Source organism: Eptesicus fuscus, chromosome 14 (genome assembly GCF_027574615.1).
Source record: "Eptesicus fuscus isolate TK198812 chromosome 14, DD_ASM_mEF_20220401, whole genome shotgun sequence".
In the NCBI taxonomy this organism is placed as follows: Eukaryota; Metazoa; Chordata; class Mammalia; order Chiroptera; family Vespertilionidae; genus Eptesicus; species Eptesicus fuscus.
Genome location: NC_072486.1, coordinates 41,546,908 through 41,567,107, shown reverse-complemented (window position 1 = coordinate 41,567,107; position 20,200 = coordinate 41,546,908). Strand labels below are relative to the sequence as shown.

The window sequence follows — 20,200 nt, the reverse complement described above, 5'->3', positions numbered from 1 at the left end:
TTATAATCTAGGCAGCAGCTGCTCTGATCCTAGACTTAACTTGTTTTTAAAACAGATCAAACCTTATTTCTGGTTCTTATAACAAAATGTATTTACTCTTTGAGGTGGTTTCTTAAGTCCTACTTAAACTTGAGTATTTCAGGGTACCAAAACCAGTAGTGAGTTTAGAATAAACTGAGCTTTTAAAAAAGTAGTTTATATTTATTAAGCACTTGTTTTATGTGATGCAAAAGGTGAGATTGTTATAAAGGCAATCTACTGAGTGCTATAAGGAATAGAAAGATAAAATACTGACTCTGTCTTTAGGGTAAAATAGTACACTAGCAACATTTAGCTCTGTTGATTAAGTATTTTTAAAGAGGTTTAATTAAAGTGCTTTAGTAGTGCAAGGGAAGGAAAGGAGGGATTGCATTCCACTGGCAGTGTCAAGAAAGGTCTTACAGAGATGGGATGTGAAATCTTGACTTTTTGAAGGAATGGTAACATTTAATGGCAGTCATGGGGATCACTCGTTCTCTAAGTGAATATTTACTGCTTACCCATCAGGTGTCAGGCATTGTCCTAAAGGAGCAAGAATGAAAGAGGAGACAATGTGTTTAGGGAATCAGAGGTAAAATATAGAAACTGTAGGGAACATAGGGTAAACTGGGAAGATAGGTTACTGAAGGCCCTCAGATTTATGCTAGCTTATTCTAATTCTATTTTCTAGTGGAAGTGGACATTGATGGTTTTTAGCAAAGAATTAATGTCAGAGGAATATTATAGAAACATTATTTTGATAGCAGGTTATCTTCTGATTTGGAAAAGAGAAACGAAAAGGTAGGAGGCTATAGTAAAGCTATTGCAGCAGTTTTGAGAGATGACAGGGTTCAAAATAAAGTGTCTAAATAAATGGAAAGATGCAGGTAAACATGAGCAATGGCTTGGGAAATGAAATTGCCAGAACTTGATGACTGGAATTGGGACCACGTAGAGAGTAGATTCAACTAACATTTATGAGAATAGCTGTATTAGTAGGGCCTTATTGAATATCACATTTAAGACTAGTGAAACTGCTGAAACCGGTTTGGCTCAGTGGATAGAGCATCGGCCTTCGGACTCAAGGGTCCCAGGTTCGATTCTGGTCAAGGGCATGTACCTTGGTTGCGGGCACATCCCCAGAAGGGGGCGTGCAGGAGGCAGCTGATCGTTGTTTCTCTCTCATCGATGTTTCTAACTTTCTATCCCTTTCTCTTCCTCTCTGTAAAAAATCAATAAAATATATTTTTTTTAAAAAAGACTAGTGAAACTGGGAAAATTTATCAACAGATAATGGTTTTAGGGTTACAGTATTTTTATTTCAGACTTAGATGTATGTACAGCTTTTAAAACTTAATGTAGTATCCATGTATTTGACTCTTGACTAGTGGTTTTGTATAGTACCATGAGAATGGTACTATAAATGTGAGAATAAGGATAGTATCTTCTTTAGGGCTTTCATGATAAAAAGGTAAAAATCCATTTACTTTAAAGTCACATAATACTACATTTGTAAGTGTTCGATTCCTTAATATAGAAGAGTATTTCAGATGTCCTTAAATAGAAAAGTCAAAGTCTTAAACAACAGTATAGTATAGTGAATAGAACTTTATAGCTGTAGCTGACACCTTGGGTGGCCTTGGGCAAGGCACTTACCTCTCTGTTTTTCTGTTCATCCAACCAAATAAAAGGAGAAGCTAAAATTTTACATCTTTAACATCAGAAGGTCATTGAAAATAAATGAGCTAACATCTAAAATAATTTTAAAATAAGAGAACTCTAAATTTTATAGCACCGCCATTATTCTTGTAAATATTTTCTTAAGGAATATATGAACCTGAATTTAGAAATATTCAGTTATATACCTTTTCCCTCAAACTTCGGAAAGTTATCTAATTTGAACCTGGAAATTGGAATATTGGCATGAGTAGAATTCATTGAATAAATATTTATGATCTCCATATACTAAATATTATACTAAGAAGAATGGGTGTAACAACTGGATTATATAGAGAATGCTCTAGGAAAAGTCTGTGGTATGATGAGATGAACGTATTCATCTTCTACCTAACAAAGTGCATCTGGAGTACAGAAGCAAAACTTGGACTAGGGTACTTTGGAAATCCTCACCACGAGGGTATTTTTTAAAAGCTTGGGTGTGTGTGTTTTTTTCACACGTGGAGATGTATGAAGGGAGACAGTGCCCAGGTCACAGCCTTTGGTCAGATTGAAGAAAAGAGATAGCATAGCATCTGGGGCATATGGAAAAGGAGCCATAGAAATAGGAAAATCAGAACGTGGGAGGTGTCATTGAAATTATGGGAAAGAAAGCTTCAGGAAAGTTCAGATGCCACAGGGAAAGCAAATAAAGGATTAAAATAAACAATTACGTTGGCTAGATATAAACACACATAGAGTTAGATGACTGTATTGATACAATGCTAGTAAAATATAACTGCATAAGCAATAACTTCTAACTAGGATTTTTTATTCAGTTACTAAGCTCTCCAGTACTGGTATTCTTTGCTCTTAATTGTCTTTCTTATCAAGGGGACAATAGCAATTCTTGATATGAAGAAGGGGCTTTTTTTTCATCATGTCCTAATTTTCCCATAGCCTGCAGTTGCTTGAGTGAGTTAAGAGAACAGCATAGCTACTGGTAGCCTCTATAGTTTAGAAGAGTGTTCACTATATAAATAGGCTATCTTTCCATTTCAGACAAGAGTAGTCTCTCTGGGTAGTTAAGTCTTTATAACCCTGAATTGTACGTACTCTGCTATCCCCAGCATACCATTGACAGCAGGGAAAAGTTGGCTACTCTAATCTTTTAGAAAAAAAGTAAAAATAAAATGACAATTTCCAATCTTAAATTCATATGACTCTTCAAAAAGTTTTGAGATAAACGTTTACCTACATGGGGTTTTATAGTAAATGAATGAGTTGTCTTATTTTTCATTATTTTACTTACAAAAATGGGGTAGAGGCAAAGACTAGAAAATTAGGGAAGAAAGAAAAATTGCTTGGCCTGAGAAAATGGCAGTTTTCAAGTTCATTATTCTGTTTTAAGAATTTTAAAAATTATTTACAGGAGTGGACAAAAGTAGGTTTACAGTTGTGAGTACTCAAAACAGTTTATCCTTGTATTATTATTTATTAATTACTAGAGGCCCAGTGCACGAAATTCGTGCACGGAGGGGGGTTGTCCCTCAGCCCAGCCTGTACCCTCTCCAATATTGGACCCCTCGAGGGATGTCCGACTGCCCGTTTAGGCCCGATCCTGGTGGGCAATCAGATCCCTAAATGGGCAGTCGGACATCCCTCTCTCAGTTCAGGACTGCTGGCTCCCAACTGCTTGCCTGCCTGCCTTCCTGATTGCCCCTAACCGCTTCTGCCTGCCAGCCTGATCACCCCCTAACCCCTCTGCTGCCAGCCTGTTTGCCCCCAACTTCCCTCCTCTGCCAGCCTGGTCACCCCTAACTGCCCTCTCCTGCAGGGTTGATCATCTCCAACTGCCCTCCCTTGCAGGCCGGGTGCCTCCCAACTGCCCTCTCCTGCTGGCCATCTTGTGGTGGCCATCTTGTGTCCACATGGGGGCAGGATCTTTGACCACATGGGGGCAGTTATATTGTGTGTTGCAGTGATGACCAATCTGCATATTACTCTTTTATTAGATAGGATAGAGGCCTGGTGCATGGGTGGGGGCCAGCTGGTTTGCCCTGAAGGGCGTCCCAGATCAGGTGGGGTTCCCTTGGGGTGTGGGGTGGCCTGAGCGAGGGGCCCGTGGTGGTTTGCAGGCTGGCCACGCCCCCTGGCAACCCAAGCAGAGGCCCTGGTATCTGGAATTTATTTACCTTCTACAATTGAAACTTTGTAGCCTGGAGCGGAGCCAAGCCTGGGGCTCCCTCCGAGGCCGGCAGCCATTTGTGTTGGGGTTATAATTGAAACTTTGTTGCCTTAAGTGGGTGGGCCCGGCCAGGGTGTGCAGAAAGCTTTGCTTCCCCTGTTGCCGGGAGCAATCCTGGCCTGCTCTCTCAAGCTCCATTCTGCCGCCATTTGTTTGAATTTGTTTACCTTCTATAATTGAAACTTTGTAGCTTGAGTGGAGGCTTAGGCCTGGCAAGGGCAGGCGGAAAGCTTGGCTTCCTCTGTTACCTAGGAAACCTTGCTCTCTGTGGCTGTAGCTATCTTGGTTTGGGTTAATTTGCATGCTTGCTCTGATTGGATGGTGGGCGTGGCTTGTGGGCGTGGCCTCTGGGTGTGTCGGAGGTATGTTCAGTTTGCATATTTGTCTATTTTTAGATAGGACTAGAGGCCCAGTGCATGATTAAATCATGCACGTGTAGGGTCCCCTAGGCCTAACCTGCCATCCAGGCCATATCCACTGCCCCGCAAAGCCTAGCACGCTCCGCGGACACTGCTGGCAGCCTGCTCCCCGCTTTTGATGGCAGGGGGTCCACTGGTGCCAGAGCTGACACACAGCTCCCCGCTTTCGATCACGGGGGAGCTGGGTGTCTGTCCACTGGTGCCGGAGCGGACACCCAGCTCCCCGCTTTTGATGGTCGGTGGCGGGATGTGGGTTCGCTGCCCCAGGGGCCCCTTCTGTGCCACAGCATAGCCATGGCGCAGACGCTGAGCTCTCGCCATCGCTGGCGACGTGAGCTCAGCGTCCCACCAGCCCAATCGGCCACCCCAGCCACCCTGAGTCCCGCCCCCCCGTGCCTCCTGGCCAATCGTGGGCATAGCGAAGGTACGGTCAATTTGCATATTACTCTATTATTAGGTAGGATTGTATTATTTATTGTTATTATTAACCTACTTTTGCCCACCCCTATATTAGTAAACCAACAAGTTCTTAAATTATATAATATTAATCTATTTGAGGACATTGTAAAAGTCACTCATAGAAACTCTCACACTTTATTTTCCACCTAAATTACATTTTGCTCAAACTAAATATTAAAATTCTTATTCCCTGGATATATGTTAATTAGTGGATAACCTATAAATGAAATAAATGATAATTACTAGCCATTTGAAGATATAACAGGTAAAGAGTTAGTTGACTATATGTATCTACAGTATAGTTTAAGTAATTGCCTTTAAGTGTAAGAATTTGAAAGGTGAAAAAGATAAAATGTATGCCTACTATTATTGGTACATGGTTTTGAAAATTCACAGGAGGGAGCCAAGTGCTTACATTGCCTAACAAATGGTGGGAACATGTGTCCATTCTTTCTAACATCTTGGCATAACAAATAAAGTGCATTCAGTAAGTGCTTTATAGTTCATTAAGTTTAAATACCCCCAAAAAAGTTCAATATGACTTGAAAGCTTAAATAATTATTGGAGAGGAGTGATATTACTTTTAGTCTTTAAAAAAATTATACGAGGTGGTTTGCCTGAGCTACTCAATTAACCCTCTGATGTGCATTCATTAAACTAAATCACTCACTTTTTCTGCAGTGTTGATGATATAGTATAGTAATCATGAGATATGATTCAGGAACAGGTAATGTGTCTGCCTGAGTAAATCTGTCTTTTCATTTTGTTTTCTAGTACCATAACAGCTTGGGGGAAAGACCATGAAAAAGATGCTTTTGAACATATAGTAACACAGTTCTCATCAGTGCCTGTATCTGTGGTCAGCGATAGTTATGACATTTATAATGCGTGTGAGAAAATATGGGGTGAAGATCTAAGACATTTAATAGTATCAAGAAGTTCAGAGGCACCACTAATAATCAGACCTGATTCTGGAAATCCTCTTGACACTGTATTAAAGGTAAATTTTAATACATAACTTGATTATTAAAATGCTATCGACCAGCTGCATCACCACTACTTTTAATTTCATTTACACACATACCATTTCAGAGCTATCCTAGATCTTACTTTAGAGTTGCAGCCCAGAGAGAGTAATAGATTTGCCCAAGGTCACACAATAACAGAAAGGATACCCTTAGTTATGGGTTATTTATATATAGACAAGTACTGTTGATTATTTTTTGTTTCAAAATTAATTGATAGCATTACCATTTTAATGACTCCTGTGATTTGGTTGTTACCAAGTTTATGGTTTGTTGCTATACCTTTGAAGTTCTTAGTGCAAAAGAAACATGTGCAAGTTGAGGTGGTAAAAAAATATTAGAAATACTTTTCAAGTAGTGTTTTTTTAAAGATACTTCGATCATCAATGTAGCAGTATTGTCTATGTTTAGTGTTCAGGACTTGGTTTGCCTTCTTTGAAAAGCACTAAATAAGAGCAGGTTCTTTGATCCTACTAGAAAAATATTGTTAGATGCTTTTCTTAAGCTGTGTCACTTAATCTCTATGAAAACTCTGATAAATATTACATTCTCTTTTTTATAGACAAACAGATTTAGATAGAGAGGTTAAAGTAACTTGCTCAAGGTCACACAACGTGTAAAATAAGCCAACTATCCATTGTCACCTTCTCACTTTACCCCAGTTTCCCATCTAATAATTAGATAATAAAATACCCCTTAAGAAAGGGGGATATAGAATCAAGGAAGTCTTTTCCTATCCTATTAATAATAGACCAATCTTAAAATCATCTTAGCCTGAAATATTTACAGATTTGGTTTTAGCAAACTTAACAGGTTTCATGTTTTACCTGTTACCTAATTTAAAAAAAAAAATGTGTAGACCTAGTTTTAAAAATAACCTAAGTCATCAATATGGAATCTATGCATTGTTAGAATCTTAAATCAATTTCTTTAGGAAAAGGGAATGATTGTTGGGGAGAAAAACTGTCTGATAGGTCTTTTGAATCTCTGGCCAAGCTTTCTGAGAAATTTTAAATCAGTGTTTAGGTATTTCAGCTGCTATAAAACTTTTAGTAGTTAATGAATGAGTGGTATGATTTGCATATTATGCAATTTGGCTTAAAAAATGGGTGTCATCTTTAACTAATGGGAACTTCAGCGAAACTGGGTTATATGAGTTTAATTTCCAGCTTTGCCTGCATATATTTCTCTGAACTTTGTAATTCAAATAGATTTTTATTTTATCAAAATTAAATCAAATAAAACTATTGGGCACAAGCAGAATAAATGAAAATCAAAAGTATAATCATGATAAATTGTGTTTTCTATACCTTTTAAAACTATTATATTTACTGTTTTAAGCTCCTAATGTTAAGATGTTTGGGGTGGGTTCTTTTCCTGAATCTGTATAATTTGATAGATGTAAGGGAAAAATCTTATGGTTTGAGCCACTTGACTGTATAATATGACTTGATAGAAAATACGTTCTATGTCTATAACATAAAAGGAATTGAGACTAAATTTTAGAAGGTTTATGCATAGTGTTGTAAAATTTTTTAAGTAAATTGATTATATTCTCAAGGTTGTCTAGCAAAGCAAAGTCACTTTTTAACTTTGGAAAGCTTTTACACTTGTTTTTCACTTTTATTTTTTGTTGGGTTGTGTATTTTTCTGTACAGGTTTTGGATATTTTGGGTAAGAAATTTCCTATTACTGAGAACTCAAAGGGCTACAAGTTGCTGCCACCTTATCTTCGAGTTATTCAAGGAGATGGAGTAGATATTAATACCTTACAAGAGGTACGTGTTTATACTAAGTGTTCCAATAAGGTAATCATAATTAAGTTCCTTTTTATTAGTTTGATAACAACACATAATTTCAGCATAATTGTGATTCTTTTCTTAAGTGTTTATAATGATATACTCTATGTCTTTTCTGCTAATTGCTTCCATTTTATAAATAATAGTAACTTAACCATTTGTACGACATAAGCATCTATAGACACAAGTGGCGGACCTTTTTTAATTAAATTCAAAATGTCATGGCAGGTAACTTAAAAGTAACAATGAAACCTCATTTATATTCCTAGTTCTCAGTGGCCACCCTGGATGACAAACCTAAAGAAATATCATTGCCCTGGCTAGTGTTGCTCAGTGGTTAGAGTGTTGGCCCTCGAGCACCAATGGGTCACAGGTCCTATTCCCGGTCAAGGGCAGGTACCTGGGTTGCAAGTTCACTCCATGCCTCCGCTTGGGGCACATGTAGGAGGCAACCAATTCGTGTGTTTCTCTCACACCGATGTTTCTTTCTCTCTTCCCCCATCTCTCCCTTCCACTCTCTGAAAGCAATAGAAAAAATATCCTCTGGTGTGGATTAACAAAAAAGAAGAAAGAAAGAAAAATATCACTAAGAAACAAGAAAGTGCCAGTCAAGGAATGTTTCTTGTATTAAAACAAAAGCCTTGACACTGTTCATATAGGTCTCAGTTTTAATAGAATGGAGCTTCACATACTCTAACAATGTGAAACTCAAATGGTATTAATATGTGCTTTTTCAAAATTATAAAATGGTTTGTTAGCTCTTCTAAATTAAGCCTCAACTGTCATCAATTATTATTGTTAGATTTAGCCACATAGTGCATTATATTAAAACTTTTGCTACTTTTATTCTCAAGTAAGCTCCTAAAGAGCTATAATTTCATAAAATATACTCCATAAAAGTTAAGGATATCACCAATTTCATAATATGGACTGTCTGCCATTGTAGCCACTGACATTTTAATGTATGTCAATCTCCAGGGGCATCCATTTGTCTGACACAAGTTATCCAAGATTTTTCTGTTTGAAAGAGTTTGGTGTGTAGTTACAGTGAAATCAGTATCCACATTATAAATAGTTTTCCAAAGGTTCACTTAAAAGTAAGAACTACTGAATATAACAAAACAGTATTTCTGTGGTAATGTGCGTTTAGTGTTCCAAAAGGAGGTATCTGAAATAGATTTCTTGGAATAACAGAAATGAGGTTTCTTCCACCAACTCTCCCAAACTGCTTTGTCTAAGAAAAGTGGAAACGCCCCCAAACTCCTCTAAGACATTGGTGTTGGGACATTAGGAGCTTTCATGTGAAAGAGAAAGAAGAAAAGTTTGCAGTGAGGAGGATGATTATAGGAATCCCAGCTGTCATATGTAGTTGCTGTTGTCTCCTTAGCTCAGCTGAATTAAAGGTTTCTTATCTGGGTATCAGATAAGAACTATTACCCAATTCCTACATTTTAGGCAGGTTAGCAGATAACCTTCTTTATTCCCCTTTCAGATGAAGAAACGGACAGGGTTCTGTACCCGTTTCAGAAAACCCATTGTACTGTGCTCTTCCCACTGCTTATATCTGCCCTTCCTTATTCCAGTGGTGAGCTCTTTAAGTTGGTTTGTTAATCCAACTTCCTTTAAAAAACTGAAGCTATTGGCTTTTCTTCCTTTGCCCTTTTTAACTATGAACAAGAAGTCAGATATTGAGACAAATACTCTTTGCATTGGTGAAAATGATCAGAGAATGAAGTTTGTGTAATGTGAATGTGCTCGTGTTGATTTACCTAAAGGGTGATAGCTGCTTTCTTCATATTGGAGGTGGGTCAAATAAGTTTTTAGAAGGAGAAAGAATAATTCACCTAGTGGTTTTGCATTGTTTATGTACTAAATTAGATGACTAATTTTGACAAAATGAAAAAAATCTGTTTAATTTCAAACAATTGGCTTCTTTTATTGACTATCAGCCTCACTTTCTATACTGTTATTCACCATCAGTCTTCCCCATGAAGTTTACAGTGTAAGCATGTCCTAGTTTGTGTGTACCAAAATCAATCTGCTTATTTACAAAAAGAGGCAGAATTCTCTTGTGTTGGACAAAACAGATTGTCTTCTCTGTTTGTATCTCAGTTAACTATTCAGTCATCTTGATTATCATGGAGACCTTTCTATTGGAGTAGTTCATTAATGATCTTAAAATGATACCAAATTCTCAAAATTGGTAAGATTTCTTTGCAAGTGAAGTCCCACATAGTTGAAACATTTTTCTTTCACTGTAGCATATCCTACTGTTCTTTCCCTAGAAACCTTTTCTCGTCCTTTCTAGGAAATGTCCCTTGACCCTCATAACTTTGGTCCAGAGACTAAATAGAAGATTTATATAAATCTTAATGATAGGAGTACATTAATTTTTTTTATCTAAATACCATGGGCATAAAATAGGAGATTAAGAGTAGTATCTAACAGTTAAATTTTGTCAGTTTATGTCTAGTCAGATTTCCTTCTTGTAAATATTTTTAAGTAGTGGTGTGTTTTTTCCCTAATTCTGAAATTTCCTGTACTCTTAACAGAACGATTCACTTAAACTTTAACTCCAAATTGTCTAAATTTTATAACTTCTGGTGCAGCTATATGGGAAGAATATCTTAAAGTAACTGAGCCAGAAATGCAGATATATGACATTAGGTGATTACTGTTCTTTGTAATTTCCTCATTCTTACGCTTCTGAGGCATATCTAAAATCATGTGACAGGTCTGAAACAATTTTCTCTATTTTTTCTTGTTAATCCTCGATATTTTTCCCACTGATTTTCTAGAGAGAGGGGGAGTGAGGTAGGGAGGGAGAGAGAGAGAGAGAAACAGAAACATCAATGTGAGAGAGACACATTAATTGGTTGCCTACCGTATGCCAGGGATTGAACCTGCAACCCAGGTACATACCCTTGACCTGGAATGGAACTCAAGACCCTTGGGTGCTCTGGTCAGTGTTCTAACCACTGCTCACTGGTTAGGGTGATGTGTTTTTAACTAAACCACCTTACCCTCCATCTGTCTGTTTCTTTTCTACTCTTTGCATTTCTCCCATATTGAAATTCACTCTTCTGGAACATGTATTAATTTTATATTATTTTATAAAGATTTTATTATTGTTTTAGTTATACTTTGTTCACAGTTATTTCAATGAAAAATCTGAATCCAGAACCTTTGGATACTGTTGGGTTCTGATATAATAATAAAGACATGAGACTGAGTTTATGTATAGCCTAAGGAATCACTTTAAAATAAATTGTGTATGTTTTCATAGTGATGCCTGACATATAGCAGTAGAATTAGATGGTTGGGATTTAAGAAAAAATCTGCCTTTTTAAATGTGAGATTGTTAAAAGTTGAAGGTCCTTGGAGTTTATATATTTTTATTGTTCAGAGTTGAAAATAATAGATGTCAGGTCAAGACTCTTAGTATTTGAGGGGAATATGGTGAATTTATATTAATGATTTACATAAAACTATTAAATTTGCTTACGGTTTTCTAATCGTTTCTGAAAGTTCTGTTTCAGTAAAATGGAACCAGATTTTCCAATACTTCCTTTTGACTCATCTCGTGAAATTAAATTGAACTTGCAACCTTCTATCACAAATAAGACATGCTAGGTAAATAAGCCCTACTTAGGAAAAAGAAATATAAATGACAATAATAATGTGACTTAATAAATTAATATAACTTTCAAATTATGTGTCCCTTGAAAAAACTACTTTAGCTGCCAGAACTATATGTTCATTCAGGTCTCTCTAGTGGCTTGTAGATCATCATTCTGCCAAAAGTGATCCAATGATAAATGTTAATGCCTAGTCTATTCATAATTTTGCTTACAGCACTGGAGTTCTAGCCAGAATAAAATGACTCTGCCGCCGAAACCGGTTTGGCTCAGTGGATAGAGCGTCGGCCTGCGGACTCAAGGGTCCCGGGTTCGATTCCGGTCAAGGCATGTACCTTGGTTGCGGGCACATCCCCAGTAGGGGGTGTGCAAGAGGCAGCTGATCGATGTTTCTCTCTCATCGATGTTTCTGGCTCTCTATCCCTCTCTCTTCCTCTCTGTAAAAAATCAATAAAATATATTTTAAAAAAAAATTAAAATGACTCTGCCAATATCTGAATGATATGTAAGAGAGAGTATTTTATATTGTTTTTCCACCAGTATCTGTTGATTTATTTAAATGCCCCATTAGATATGATATGCATTATGACATGTGCTAACATGTATTGAGATTTATTAGGAGTGATTAGTCATTCCTAGAATGTAGAAATTCAGGGCAAATGTCTAGGTCCCTACTGGTATCTGGGCAACAACTATAGGAGACAGATAAGTTTACTTAAGTAACCTTACATATGTAAAGCCATTTTTTTCTCTCATTTCCTTCATTTCCTCAACCCTAACCACAGTTACAATGATGACAACAACACAAATTCAGGGACTATGAATGAAATCCCTCCCCTCCACACTTATCCCTCAGTTTGTCCTTTTTGGGGTAGGTGGGGCTTTTAAAAGAAAATGTGGGATATAGTTTTGTATAAGCCTATGCTTAATCTCATCATTCACTATGTTATAATACAACTCTAGGATGCTTTATTTATCAATATGACTCATGGAAAATTACCTCATTTCTTTTCCAGTTTACTTAGTTTTTGTTTGTTTTTATTTTTTAATATTCTAGGTTGTAGAAGGCATGAAGCAAAAAAAATGGAGTATTGAAAATATTGCCTTCGGTTCTGGTGGAGCTTTGCTACAAAAATTAACAAGAGATCTCTTGAATTGTTCCTTTAAGTGTAGTTATGTTGTAACCAATGGCCTTGGGGTATGTCCTTTAACTTTTACTCTTGTGTTAGTACCTTTTTTATGTATCTAGGTAGAATGCAGTTATTGAATGCAATAATCAAATGATAATATGGTCCTGAAGTATTAATATATTATCAGGTATTACTGACTGCCTGAATAAAAAGGAAAGAGACATTAGATAATAACAAGACCAGAAAAAATAAGATGAGAGATTAAAAGACAATGCAGGTCAGTCATTTCCCACTGCTTCTGTATATAACTTTGAATCAAAAAGTTGACCATATTTGATCTGGAACATGAACATCAGCTAACCTAGCCATCGTATATGAACGATAAGCAAGCATGTAAACACTATCAAAACGGTGTTTTAGGGAGGTAGAGTATGACACTGGAGTTGTGACACCAGAATCATGTTCTAGTAGCCTTAGAATAGGGAAACCCAGGCTGCTAGGCAACTGAACAACAATCGCCCTAGGCTTCATAGCTCTTGAGAGTCTGTGGGTCAAAGGGTGAGGTGGAGAAGACTCTCCTAAGAATACCTGGTTTGGTCCCCTGCTTTATTTACCTCCATCTTTCTTTGGATAGTTATGGGATTGACCATCTGCTGCTTATGTTTTGCCTCCTACCTTTCTGATCTTGAAACAAACATACTGCTCTTGAGGTTCTCTAGATCATTTTGCTTCTGACAGTAACAATATAATAGAGTAAAAAGTAACAAAATGCAAAGGTTATGAAATAGGAAAGCCATACTTAGTAAAATCCTAGTTCTGGAGCCACAGATTATATAATTGAGTTGACGTAGATTTGTTTTTCAATAGCATGTCTGTGCTATACTTAGATCAGTATAAAGATAAGGTGTGATATAAAAGGAGATACCTTAAAGATCACATGTTAGCATTAAATATTTCCTACAAAAGGAGTATTAGGTAATCTTCATTGGTAAGAAAAAATAGCCAAGATTTGTATTTTGTTTTTTTCCTAACAAAGAACTCACTCTGTCCTCCAACACAGGCTAGGATTGGTTTATAAAAACCTGGTGTGGATTGGTTTCATTATACCTAAAAATTGCCTTAAAATTTATTTGTAAATTATGTATGTAGGGTTATTTTTTAATAGGAGTTGAATGACCATTACTGACGATTAATCTTTTTTCTTTCTGAATTTGGATTTAAGGTTAATGTCTTCAAGGACCCAGTTGCTGATCCCAACAAAAGATCCAAAAAAGGTCGATTATCTTTACATAAAACACCAGCAGGAAATTTTGTTACACTTGAGGAAGGAAAAGGAGACCTCGAGGAATATGGTCATGTATGTATCTATGCTGATTGGATTTGTTTTGCCCTTTTTTTTTTTCCTCCTTTTAACAGTAGTAGCTTGGCTCTCCAAATTAAGAAAGGAGGCTTTAGTTGTATTTAAATTTTAAATTATCAGAACAATTTTTTTCTTTGAGGACAAAGTAGCTTTATTTTAAAATATACAATAGTTGACTGAACCTACCAAAATAAGATGAAAAACAAAAAATGGCTAGATCATAAATATGAGACTTGTATATATTGGGTGAAATATTTTGTAACATTTAAAAAGTAAAAGTGTTTCCAAATAGTGACCAGCAGGGTTGTTACTGCTAAGCTTCAACAAGCTGTGTTTTTTAGCAGTCAATTTTTTCTGAAGAGGAATAGTTAGGAATACTTAAAGGATATTATTATTACACTTCTCATAGCTATTTATATTATAGTAAACTTTGGTAATTTTAACAGAAAAAAGAAGGGCTTTTATTTTATCCAAATTCTAAAATGCTAAAGATAATCCCATTTTAAAAAATAATAGAATCCAGCTTAGATGGTTTTCTTTAGTAGTCTCATTTGATTCTCAGGGCAACTCCATGGACTAAAAAGGCAAATTATGTTATCTTAGTAGTATGAAATGTGAAAACTACATGACTTGATTCAGATTACATAACGAATAAATAGTGAAACCTAGCCTTAACCAAGTTTTCTGATTCAGGTCAATCAAATTGGAAAAATACGTAGTATGCTTATGCTAAAGGAGTCCATATGATCTAATGGTCTTTTAACATACAAAAGTACATTTATATTTGTGAACTCAAAAATTATAAAATTTCTAATTCTTAACACACTGGATTAAAAACATACTCATTGTTTTAGGGAAACTACTCATGAATATTTATATTTTCAGAGAAAAGTTTATATTAAATATAAACACACTAATTTAGTACTTGAGATTCATTATACCATATCTAACACTCTGCTTGTTACTTTTATGATTTTGAGCCAGAATGAAAAAACATTTTGTTACCTTTAATTAAAATATGTTTCTAAACGAACTTTTAGAATTAGATTCCTTTATATAGCCTGTTAATACTGTCCTTTGAGTAGCCTTCCCTTATAGCTACCAGGACTTCGCTGAATTACTGTAGACAGTCATAACTATTATTTTTTTAAAGGCATAGTCATAACTTATTTTTTTAAAGGGCATTGATTTTTAAGAGTATGTGAATGATATTCTAGAATATTTAAGGTAGTAATTAACTTAAAATTAAGAATTTTGATTTAAGAATAAGAACCACCATTTCTTGATAGATTATGTAGAGCAGTGTGATATGAAACAACATAATGACGAAAATATTAGATAATGTTACGTATCACAATCTTAAGAATAGATGGAAAAGTTAAGCATGGTAGATTACTTACAGATTTTTAAAAGAGAAATTAGAGGTAGTTAATTCCTTAGTGAGACCGGAGTGGCTTTACCGGACTCAAAAGGGAATTTAGTACTGATTTCTTAGTATGTCTTTGCTACCTTTGCCAGGATCAAATACATTACTTGTATCAGTGACTTTTGGATATACACAAAGTAAAAATCAGTCACTGTGCATTACTTAAGAAATAATAATTGTTTTTGTTTTTATTAAACTCCAGGCTTATGCATTTATTAACCTAGTGTTGAGCCTGTTGGGTAGGAACAAGGGAAGGTTTCCTTTGTTGTACTGTCAGTGGTAATTATCAACAGCCATAGTTCTAGGCAATGCATCTTGCACCTGAAAAAAAAAAAAAAAAAAAAGGTCAACTAAGTGTTTTGGTTTATCCTTTAAGGACAACTTTTTTAAGAATGTAATGCCTAGATCATTCCTTTTCATAAAAGCTAAGTATTTCTACATAGCCATTTTAGATAGTGCCTTGCTGTCTGACTGCTCCACCAGCATTCTTCGTGTATAAAATTATTTCATAATTTGAACACCATCAACATCTCTGTGTATTTGACTAGGAAGTCTAATTCATGAGCCAGGCTTAAGTATTTTGCTTGAGAGTCTAATCATTAAACTTCAGTATTGTTAAATTTGTGCAGGATCTTCTCCATACTGTCTTCAAGAATGGGAAGGTGACAAAAAGTTATTCATTTGATGAAGTAAGAAAAAATGCAAAGCTGAATATTGAACTGGAAGTAGCACCTCATTAGGCTTTGTTTTATGACTGGGTGTGTGTCCTTGCCTCTGTGTGTGCGTGTACATGCACGCACCTATACACCAGTGTGGGTGAGTGTGTGATACATAATGTTCATTGTACAGATGTGTGGGGTTTCTTTGTTTTATGATACATTACAGCCAAATTATTTGTTGGTTTATGGACATACTGCCCTTTCTTTTTTTTCCCAGTGTTTAGGTGATCTCAATTAGGCAATGCACTTGACCACATAAAAGATTAATGCTAAAGTAAGCTTTTTAGGGCCCTTTGCCAATAGATAGTAATTTAATCTGGTATTGATCTTTTCTCAACAGAACTGAGAAACTTTTATATATAACTAAAGATCACATAAAACAGATTTGCATAAAGTTGTCATGATTGCTTTATGTTTATATTTAACTTGTATTTTTGTACAAACAAGATTGTGTACGATATATTTAAAGTTTCAGTGATTTAACAGTCTTTCCAACTTTTCATGATTTTTATGAGCACAGACTTTCAAGAAAATACTTGAAGATAAATTACATTGCCTTTTGTCCATTAATCAGCAAATAAAACATGGCCTTAACAAAGTTGTTTGTGTTATTGTAGAATTTTAAAATTATGTCGGGACACATCCTATAGAATTACTAACCTCACTGCCCCTTGTAGAATATATATTAATCATTCTACATTTAAGAAAATAATGGTTCTTACTGGAATGTCTAGGCACTGTACAGTGATTATATATGTTGGTCATTGTATTGTACCAGTGAAATGCCAAATTGGAAAGGCCTGTACTACAGTTTTATATGTCAAATAATGTTTTTAGAAAGAATTTCTGCTTCCGCTATAGAATGTATACATAAATGTAAAATATTGACAAAAGTGGAAGTAGTGTATTTTAAAATAATTACACTTTGAATTTATTTTTCCTATTCTATAGTTGATATGACTTAATACTGGAATGGGTAGTGAGTGTACTTATTTTAAATTTTTTGATTCTGTTATATTTTCATTAAGTTTTTTAAAAATTAAATTGAATATTAAATTGTATGGACATCATTTATTTTAAACTGAATTCCTAAATAAATAATATTCCATCAAGTTCTTAAATGAAGATGAATTATCCCCAGTCAAAAGCATGATGACATGAGTTTAAATAGAAGAATCTTAACCAAAAGAAGAAAATGGGCTAAATTCAAAGTATTCAGCATCAAAATGTTCTAGAGTGATTATCTGCTAGATTCTGAGTCAGTCATCACATCTGACTGGAGACCATTTGTTTTGTAGGTGATTCGTATATATTTAGGTCTGCACTTTTAAGGCAGCAAGAGGTTGACAACTAAGGCCCAAGGCCAAATTTGGACTGCTTTTTTTTGTTGTTGTTAAATAACATCTTGTCTAGGGCTGCCTTCCCAGACAGCAGCAGAAATTGAGTAGTTGCAATAGTGAACACATGGCCCGGAAACCTGAAATGTTTATCTGGCCCTTTAGGACTGTGCCTTGAATTTTAAGAGAAATGTTGATTTTCAGGGAAGGTTGAAGGTTAAGTAGATACGGAGTTTGTCTCTCATCCTTTCTTTTCTCATTTAAGAATCTGATTAAATGTGAAATTTAAAAAATTGAAAAGCCATAAATCATCTGTCCTGAACAATTACATGAGAAAGTATTTTATTAGTATTTTCTTAGAATAATCTAATGAGAGGTGAGTTACCTTTATTAAACATCTTTTATAACATTAAAAATATAGGTTTTTGCAGATGATTCTAAACACTTGTTTAATGAGAATATTAAGTTTTATTCACTTTCAGTAAAAGTTTTCATCCTGTAATTTCTGGTACAAAATAATTTTAAGATGATTTTAAATGTATCTAAGTAAAGATTAGTATTAAAAAGAATTAAATCTTTTCACAAAATGTGCTCTAAGGGACTTATAAAGAATTAAAAGAAACTATATCACAAATAACTGATACCACCTGTAAGTTTGATTTAATTTGTTTAAACACTGGAATTGAACTAAAGGCAATATTCTTTTTGTACTGTGAATATCAGCAATTTCAAAGTATCTAGAGGAGTTTTATTTTAAGACTTTCAATGAATGCTAAAATCTGTACATTTGGATATGGCCATAGATTGTGGGGTGGGATGATTAATTCTGTTCACTCTTACTCATTTGGAACTGATTAACCCTGAATTTCCATCACTAAGCACCACTCTGAGTAGCAATGGTTAGCATAGGTACCACATAGAACTCTGCTGTGTCGCCCTTTAAATCAGCCTGTTTCAGACAAAAGCAAGTGGCATGTGTGGCTTTCCTTAAGACATTAGATGTGCAGCTGACATCGGTTAATCCCTCTCAATTCATAATATAAAGTATTCTTATTTTAAATAGGAGATAGGTGTTCTGTATTAAGACTCTTTATTTGTACTCTATAGTTAAAGTGGTTTTAGTGATTATCCCTTATTTCCTTTATTGATATAAATTGTTACAAAAAATATTTTATCATTTGGAAAATTAGAGGAAAAATGACAAGGTATTTATTGTTCTGTTTGCCATATTTAGAATTAAACACTTAAACAAGTATTTTGTAGTTTTACATTCCTTTTTAACCCATTCAGTGGAGAATGTCAGTTTTTCTCCAAAGTTGTATGTTAAGTCAATTCTAATATATGTATTCAGCATCATAGATAAACATTTTATAAACATGGAAATAAAGTTTAGCTCTATTAGTGAAATGTTAAACTTGACTGTGTGCTTCCAATAATGGCATATTTCCAGACTTGCCTTTTTAATGTATTCCTTCAGTTCAAATAATTAGAGAATGAGAGGGAGAAGTGTCAAAGATGACTCCTATATTTTACTTTGTGCAACTACTAGTATATGCATGGTCGTGCCTCTTACTAAGAGAGAACACTAGAAGGAGACCAGCTTTATGGGGAGAGAAAGAGCACAATTCCTATATTAAGATTTGAGATGCCTCTGAAACATTTAAATGAGGATACTAGGTAGCTTTGTATACAGATTTGGGGACAAAAGAGTCTCAAGATACCAATTTGATGTGTAGGCAGCCACTAGAGACACAGGAAAGGATACTTCTCTAAAGAGAGTGTAGAGTATGGCCTGGCAAACCACAGGCCAGATCTAGTCCATCTATTTTTGTAAATAAAGTGTTTTTGGAACACAGCTCTGCCCACAGCTCTCTATGGCTGCTTTCATGCTACAATGGCAGAGTTGAGTAGTGCAAAGCCTAAAATAATTTACTGTATGGTTCTTTAAAGAATAAAATGTGCTTAAGAAAAGAGGACGAGACAAGATCCAGAAACCTGAAAAGACAAGTGGGTTGTATGGGTAGACAATAAAATCCTCCAGGAGGATGGCAGAAGTTGTAGTGGAGAGGAAAACTAAATCAGTGCCCAAGTGTTCAGTGAATGAGGTGTAGGGACCAGGAGGCAGCAACAAGGAGGGATGCAAACCTCAAAGGGATCAAGCAAGGAGAGTACTAGTGCAGGCAGGCCTGCAGAAAGCTCAGCCTCTTGGAAGGGTCCAACCATACGTGACAAGTACAAGCTGATTAAAAAGTGCTTCTGTAGAGTTGCCAACGGCTTACTGTCCTTCACCAGGCACTCAAGCAATATTTGATGTCTAAATGGATGGAGAGAAGGCATAATCAAGATAAAAAATTTCTTGACTTCATTAGCTTGCTACAAATACCCATTTTCTGATACAGGCCCATATGTTCAAGCCTTTAAATAATCTTTAAATTTTTGTTTGGAATGTTACATTTCGTTTACATTTTATTTTTAAGAGACCAGCCAAAGCATTCTGCAGCCAATTAAAATCAGTCACCTCTCCCATGTATTTAGAGTCCTCCCACCTCATTTTATCATTTTATTTTCAGAAGTTTCTCTAATTGTTCTCTCCCCCAGAGACAACTTTATCTATTTGGTTCACAGTTCTTTATTCCATTAAAACTTACTTATTAAATACTTTTAAGTTATTCCAGCAAAGAGAAATATGTTCTTAGGAATTTAGAATCATTCAAGTTATCAATGTCACCAAAATTTTTTTAACTAACATGAAAATGGGTCCTGATGAAAATCAGGTATTTGCCTGCATACTGTCACATGGGCTGATTGAACCCTCACCTCACTGGTATACATGACTTGGTAACTTCCTTGGTATATTCACAAGGGACCTAAGGTTTTGACCACTTTTCAGAGCTCATGTTGCTGCTCTCTCAGCAAGTACTGTAGTAGCCTGCCAATTGATTTTTTGACCAGTTTATAGAATCATC

General features: G+C 35.5%; 1 protein-coding gene across 3 annotated transcripts in view; it reads left to right on the top strand.

The window, feature by feature from the left end:
- NAMPT (nicotinamide phosphoribosyltransferase) overlaps nucleotides 1–16,495 on the top strand; it is a 36,638-nt gene extending 20,143 nt beyond the window's left edge. For 2 of the 3 annotated variants that reach the window (XM_028158852.2, XM_008149991.3), the window contains 5 exons: nucleotides 5,575–5,800; nucleotides 7,484–7,603; nucleotides 12,320–12,460; nucleotides 13,615–13,749; nucleotides 15,808–16,495. In XM_028158852.2, coding sequence (XP_028014653.2) covers nucleotides 5,575–5,800; nucleotides 7,484–7,603; nucleotides 12,320–12,460; nucleotides 13,615–13,749; nucleotides 15,808–15,918 — 733 coding nt within the window. In that variant the 3' untranslated portion in view covers nucleotides 15,919–16,495. The remainder of the gene's footprint in view (nucleotides 1–5,574; nucleotides 5,801–7,483; nucleotides 7,604–12,319; nucleotides 12,461–13,614; nucleotides 13,750–15,807) is intronic. The other variant, XM_028158841.2, reaches the window with a different exon arrangement.
- The last annotated feature ends 3,705 nt before the right edge of the window (nucleotides 16,496–20,200 follow it).